The sequence below is a fragment of the Lissotriton helveticus genome, chromosome 7 (assembly GCF_964261635.1).
Source record: "Lissotriton helveticus chromosome 7, aLisHel1.1, whole genome shotgun sequence".
In the NCBI taxonomy this organism is placed as follows: domain Eukaryota; kingdom Metazoa; phylum Chordata; class Amphibia; order Caudata; family Salamandridae; genus Lissotriton; species Lissotriton helveticus.
In genome coordinates this window covers 1,733,711,614-1,733,718,928 of record NC_136068.1, presented here as the reverse complement: position 1 = coordinate 1,733,718,928, position 7,315 = coordinate 1,733,711,614, and the positions used below count along the sequence as shown (strand labels likewise).

At 42.3% G+C, this 7,315-nt stretch overlaps 1 protein-coding gene across 1 annotated transcript in view; it reads right to left on the bottom strand.

Moving 5' to 3' along the window:
- Window positions 1-1,057: 1,057 nt before the first annotated feature.
- The window catches only part of LOC144770711 (uncharacterized), a 109,879-nt gene continuing 103,621 nt past the window's right edge, over window positions 1,058-7,315 (bottom strand). The window contains exon 2 of the mRNA XM_078655441.1: window positions 1,058-5,565. Within this exon, the coding sequence (XP_078511567.1) occupies window positions 2,556-5,565 (3,010 nt within the window). The 3' untranslated portion in view covers window positions 1,058-2,555. The remainder of the gene's footprint in view (window positions 5,566-7,315) is intronic.

Genomic DNA, 7,315 nt, shown 5'->3' with positions numbered 1-7,315 from the left:
CTATGAAAGACACCCCTAATACTGGAGAATATCAATTTAGCTAAATCGATTATTTTCAAACTTTAGAGGATACGTACGCATCCAAGTTTTCAGGCACATTGGAAGTAACTATGCGCCCGATTACGACTTGGGCGCTCCTGTGCCGGCTCTCCAACGGCACGGCAGCGCCAAAGCCGTTCAAAGACTGCCAACCTGATTACGAATTGAACTCGAGTAGGCAGGCGGGCGGTCCTTTTGCAATTCCCACTGCAGTGGCCTTAAAAAGGGCACTGCAAAAATGTTCCAGAACGGCATGGACTGTGATGTTCAAGCCGTGCTGGAACTGGGGGTGCAAGCAGAAAGGAGGGTACATGCATCCCCAGGGCGGCATGGGGGCCCTGTAGGGCCCCATCGCCCCGCCAGCTTTTTTAATGGCAGTGAACCTGCTATGAAAAGGCTTGTGGAGGGTAAACTTATAATATGCTCGGCAGACTGTGGCGGTCCAGCCTTTCATATTATATAGGCCCTCTGCACAGCGCCACCACCAGGGAACGTGGTACCCTGGCACAGCCGGTGCAGCTGTGGCCGGTCCTGAAAGTTGCCAGGCGGATGCAGGACCGCAACTGCGGGTCTGGTGATCAAGACCCCAGACTCGAAATTAGGCCCCTAAGTAATTATACAATGTTTCTATTATACAATCAATTACACATTTTCAGGCTGATGGTAATATTGACTGTATTGCTAAACATGTGGCTTTTACTCTTGAACCTCTGTTTATATGCTTCGAAGTTTTATAAAAAACAGAGGCTGCAAAAAACGCTAATGGGCAGTAAGGACAAGAATTAAGTCACTGTTTTGAGTCCAATAGATTGAATCACACATTTAGCCATAAAAATGCAGCATAAACCATCCAAAAAGACACATTTTTAAAAATGCAACATAGTGACAGGGCAGAAAACCAAACGCTTGCAACTGTCCGGAACCATATTTTGTCTGGAACCATATTTTATTGCAAGAAGTATCAGGAACTATCAGGCAACTCCTGTTCTTGAAATGAGAAAATGAACAACACAAACAGTCTCAGCAAAAAAACTTTAATAAAAAAGTAGAACAGTATTCATTCAAATGGACCAATGGTGCCTTAGCATATAAATGCAGACTGTCTCCAATTTGCAATCAAAACACATAAAATGAAGTCTAGACTAAAAGGCAATGATCACATTTTCTAGTCTTGCTATAGTTGTTCATGCACTGAGGGTGCTTTAGAACAAAATAGAACAATGTACCTGATGCAGCACTACAGTGCAACATACACAGCACCTGGGGTGTCAAGAGTGAACATGTCCTAACTACTTAACCAATGACTGACAAATGCTATATTCAACATTTACTGTGTATAATACTTGCGGTCACAATAGTTTTACTTTACAAAACAGAACAAAAGATGTCCCCTGTAAGTAAACCCATTTTAGCTGTTTCAGTTATTGAACATCCCAATGTTTTATGACATGGGGAACAGTAGTGATATCCTGGGCGGGTGATGGAACTGGGATTGTTAATGGACAAACATCTACAGAGAAAACTATTGGTGAATTATACTTCTCCGGATATTTCAAACTCACAAATGTTTCATTTGTGTAATCGTTTCATAAACATGTGTATTAAAAAACAAAATATGCTCCACTGTTTTAGAAAATCTTTACAGCATGCTAGATCATCCTTTAACTACGAAAAGCTACTTACTGAAGCTGTTGAATGCAGCTTCAAATGTACCCTTTCCTAATGGTGACACCTTATCTCTCCTATATCCCACCATTTCCATTGGCAAAGCACGAGAAATTCTGAGGCCCTGAAGAAATTAGGCTCACTGTGGGGTTCAACTCAATCTGGTGTTTGGGCACTTCCATGTTTTGGGGTTATATTCTGTGACAGGGTGCAGGCACCAGAAGAGAGTTTCAGCCTAGTTCATCACATTAGAGAATGAGGGTCTGGGTAAATATCTAATATGGTGCAGTAACCTTGTACAGAACGTCCCATCTTTAAACCCCATGGTGACCAACTATAGATTATTCCCTATTTCGTTCCTATGCCATAACAAAATAAAAGTCTTGGGTTATTTATGGAAGGGAAGACTTTTTGTTTCTTCCAATTTTATTAAAAACAAAGGTGTAAGGAAAGGCAGCCCATAATGTGCACGTTTTCCACAGAAATTTGCCTTTGAAAACTAGAGGCTATAAATAAATCCGTAATCTGTATTTTGTTTTTGGATGCACATGTTATTTGTGTTTTTGTATTCATTTTTATGCATGACTTTATATGGAATGGTTAAAAAAACGTATGATGCAACTTAACAGGAAAGATCACAAACATTCCAATGAGTGCTATGTCCCAGGTTTTACATAAAGTAGTGTTTACCTAATGAAGTGATTAGAGTGGTGCTGTGTAAGACACTCTGAATGGAAATTAACCAGAACTATAACCATCTACTTCCAATAATATAACTTTTATGCCCTAATTACGCAAAGATTTAGCTAATCTGCTAAAGGGGAAAGTTACCATTTCTTTTGATCATTTATTCACCCATCCGTAGCCTCTCTAATCTCCATTACAATGTGTTTGCTGCTGTCGCTAGCTGATGAAAAAACTAAAGTGACAACTTCCTCATCCCTAATTTGTCTTTCTTTGTTCCTTAAGATGTCATCTGTGTCAACCTCTTCCGAGAATGCAGATGTGTTAGGGATTTCCATGTGTTTCTTAATAGCATTGGTGTCTGCACACTTCTTTGTCAATTCTGTGACCATGACAGCTGCTTCATAGACAGACGATATCTTTGTTAAGTCATTAATCATAAGTGTGTCTGAAACTACAATGCCCTTCTCTGTCTTACTTTCCTCAGGCACTACAGAGTTTTGTGTGTTGTTCTTCTGAGCGACAATTATTCCAGAGGTTTCAGGTTCACTTGTTTTGTCCTGCAGTGAGTTAACAGCTCCAGAGTCTTCATGTTTATTTGCTATGTCCTGCTGTGCGTCAACTGCTTCAGAGACGTCAGCCTCATTTCTTATGTCCTGTTGTGTAATAACTGCTTCAGAGACTTCAGCTTCATTTGTTATGTCCTGCTGTGTAATAACTGCTTCAGAGACTTCAGGTTCATTTGTTATGTCCTGTTGAGTAAGAGCTTCAGAGACTTCAGATTTGTTTGTAATGTCCTGTTGTGTGCTAACTGTCTCAGTGATTTCACATTTTTTTGTTGGGTCATCTGGTCGGTTAACATCTTCATCTAGTACAGGTTTGTTGGTATTGTCTTTTGCAGAATTAACCAAGACTAGGCCAGGAGATTTCTTTGTATTGGCTTCTGGTTTTTTAAGCACCTCATTGAATGCACATGTATCTGCAATATCTACTGTTGCAATAACTACTTCAGAGGCTTCCATGGATAATTCCACTGCGGCTTCCCCTACTTCAGCAACTGCAGATTTAAGTGACAATTCTTTCTGTGAATAATCAGTCTCAGAGATTGTAGATGGTGTTGAGAATGAATGGGTTGGTAATGTTGCAGAGTTGGCAGATGTGTCTGGCAATTCTTTTTGGGAGACACCTGCCTCAAACAATGTAGATGCATTTATAGAATCCGTCTGTGTTTTTACATCTTCGGAGATTAGAACTTCCCTACAGCAGGTTTCTGTTTCACTTTGTAATGGTGAGGTACAAATCCTAGAACACAAGGTTGTTTCATTGATAGGTTTCATGTGCAAGTGCTCTGAGTTGACATTTATCAAAGTGTCATTCACTTCTCCTTCTTCCATCTGATGTACAGAAGACTGACCTGTAGAGCCATTATTTGGTGCTGTATCTGAAAGAAAAGATGACATAAGCTTGTCGAATATGCTTTTTTCTCCATCTTTTTGTGTTTTAGGTTCAGGTGCATTGCTTTCCTCTTTAAGAGTAGCACTGTCTTTCCCAGTCTCCCCTTTATCTGCAATTTCCATTGCTTTAGGGGCTTCAGCCACAGTGGCATTTGCAGTGTCCACATCTTCTCTGTTACGGTTGGCCAGTTGAGCTGTTAAGTCCAGTGGTGTTTGGTCCAGTTCACTTGGTACTTTCGCAACTGTCTTACTTGACTGCTCTGATTTATAGTCTGTCTCCCAGTCATCATTTGAATTCTCCTTTTCAGGAAATATAGATGCATGGCCAGCGTTTGGTGTTGAAGATGGTCTGGAGTTTGAATATGAAGGCGTTTTGTCAACTGTTAAAGAAATCTTTGAAGTAGATGAACTTGACTGTTCATTTTTATCTTGTTTGTAGGATGTCTCCCAATCATCACTGGAATTATCATTTTTAGAAAATGAAGATGCAAGACTGGGTGTTGCACTTGCACTTGGTTTAAACCTGTCTCTGAAACTTCCAAATTCATTTTGTGTTGTCGAGTCATCAGATCTCTGCTGCCATGAACCTCTTCCACCTCCACCTCCTCTTCCTCTACCACCGGACCAGCGCCCTTGCTTGAAGCCACCCTGGCCTTCATCCTGAGACCAGGAACTCTCATCTTGATTTCTCTTTCGATTTCCAAAATCAGAGTTCCATGGTTTTCCTCCAAATCCGGAGTCCCTGCTTTGATCCCTTGAATTTCCCCTCCAGGAACCAGAGCCGAAGTTGTCATTGGATCGCCCCATTGGTCTGTCAAAATCTCTCTGCTGACGCCCAGACCAATTGTTGCCTCTTTGGTTGTCTTTCCAGCTCCCAAAGCTTCCCTGTGACGAGTTACTAAAGCCTCTTTTGGGAGACATGTTCGGCCCATCAGAATTGCCAGAGAAGGAACCCCTTGGCTGCACAAAGTTGGGGTTTTGATTTTCCAGATTTGATTCAACAGGCTTGCTGTTCCACTTATTTGGCTCTATCACATTTGCAGTTTCATTTTTCGGTGCAAAGCTCCCTGCACTTGTATTCATTGATACTGCATTTGGGTCTCGTTGAACTGCTGGTGGGTAGAGTACAGTGGTCTCATTCTGCGTTCCTGTTGGCCTAATCAACAATCTTGAAGGATCTGGGCATGTGTTCCCTGGATACACTTGCGGTTGATGAGTTAACAACTGAGCTGTAGGGCACACCGGAGCTGCAATATGTGCAGAGCAACATCCGTGTCCTGCACAATTTGTCGGGGCAACCTGTCCCATCGGGTTGGGGTAGAGAGGACCTGGGCTTTGGCACACAGGCATGGCACATTGGTTTGCATACATAGGCACTGGAGGAGCCATTCTATAGGCACCCATAAGAGCATTGTTAAGGAGATAGGAAAGTGCATCAAGACGTATTGGCACAGTCATAGAAGATAAGGAGGAATTTGAACGACCAAATACAGAAGATTGCAAATCCACAACGGGGTTGATGACGGCAGAGGGATGACTCACTTTGTCCACAGTATGTGTTCCCTTTTGGTGGGCTGAACCAGTGGATGGTGGTTTGGTAGAAGCAGCACTCCGCTTCTTTTCTTGAGCTTTGTTGCTGTCTGATGGCACAGAGCTTTGCACAGGGTGCTTAACATTGCTGTTCATCTCTTGGATGGTGGGTGCATGGATGTTATTGTCACCTCTGCAAAGAAAAAAGAAGTATTTGAATTACCTTTCTAATAATTCCTGGACATGCTAACATAGTAATACATGCCTTCCTAAACTTTTTAGAACCACAACGCTATTTTTACAACAGATTTTCGTGACCCACCTAGCTTTAATAGACACGAGGCAGGCTTTTTTTTAAATGTAATAACAGCTATTGTTTGTATCACAACCTTGACCACGCACTTTGATATCGGACTGTGTCTAAGGTACTGACCTGCCCATAAAAATGGCAAAAGTTGGTGTTGATATTAGTAATGTTAGCAACTTTGAAAAATAACTTTTATAGCAGAGTATAGGGGGAAGCCTCAAATCCATGTTTTGTGTGGAAACAAGGCTCAGTGGTGCATTTTGGAATCCATATATACATAATTTTTTGTAGTTTTATACAGTGTGAGCACAGACTAAGGGCATTGGTGCACTTTACAAGAGCTCCAGATTACATAACACAAGGTCAGATTCATGTTAAGCAAGGAGATTAAGTGATTTGGCCAGAATCAAAGGAGGGTGAGGCTATGCAAAGACTTGAAAATGATTACTCAGATTTAAAGTCAGCAGCTCTAGCTGTTAGGCCACAAACATATTTCTCAATTTTATGTGTGAAAGCCATACTCAAGGAATATGGTTGTGTCAAATCAAGTACAGTGAGTACATGTTCTGTTGAAATGTGATTTTGAAGTAAATAATAGAAAGCAGCAACAAACACGGGAAGGTTCTTGATTAGGAATACTTGCAAGGGGTTGTGTTTAAACTGGACGTACGGACACTGTTCAGCAGCTTTGCACGGGTGCACAAACATGGCTAATATTTTGAAATATTACTTAAATACAGGCCAGGACATTTGCGACCTACCATAAATCAGCTTACATTGTATAATGATATGGAAATATGCACATATGATGGCAAATTTTATGTTTCTCCTTATAGTTCTCACCACCAGCAAACAATCATACTGACTTTTTTTTATTTCAAAGTATTTTATTGAGTTTTTCTTACAGGTACATTCGCTTTACTGTTACAGGGTGCTAGCCAGGCTTGCTCACTAAGCCGCTGGAGTCAAGCTATCCTGGCTGAAGATGGCTGATAGCCAGAAACCGGTCCTAGGATGCTTGATTCCGGTCCAGGGAAGACATGGCTTGGCAGCTCGGGCTGGACTGTTCCCATGAGACACAGGGTCAAGACTGATTTGCATATGGCCATGTCTGAACTGGGATGGCTTGGTGAGCAAAATAACGATGGATTAAAATCAGATCTGTGACTGGGGGTGAATATTTTGCCATTGTGCAACATTCCGTCCATCATCTTGTGTGTTTGGCTGATGTTGTCATGGTTACAGGTTAGCTAGTCTGGGGGCGCTAGAAGGCGGCCCAGGAAGATGACCGCACTGGTGTGAGGCTCCTGCAATACGGGACAGAAAAAAACTGCAGAATCCTGGCCCCAAAGCCCTAAAAGACCCTAAAAAAATACAAGAATGAATTGGTGACATACCGCGACGAGCGATAACCTCTCCTGATCCGCGCGCTGCATTAACAGCAGCACAGCATAAGAGTGCCCAATAAGGTCTGGGGCAGCCGTGGTTGGGCTGCACAACAGGGCACCTCTAAAGGGACAGACAAGAGCATGATTGTGAACCCTAGAGTCCCAGCCCCCTCCCTCACCCTGGCACAGCCTGCTTTGTCACCACAGTCATCTTCCAGCCTTTAAACTCCTTTCTGCCCCACTTCGCG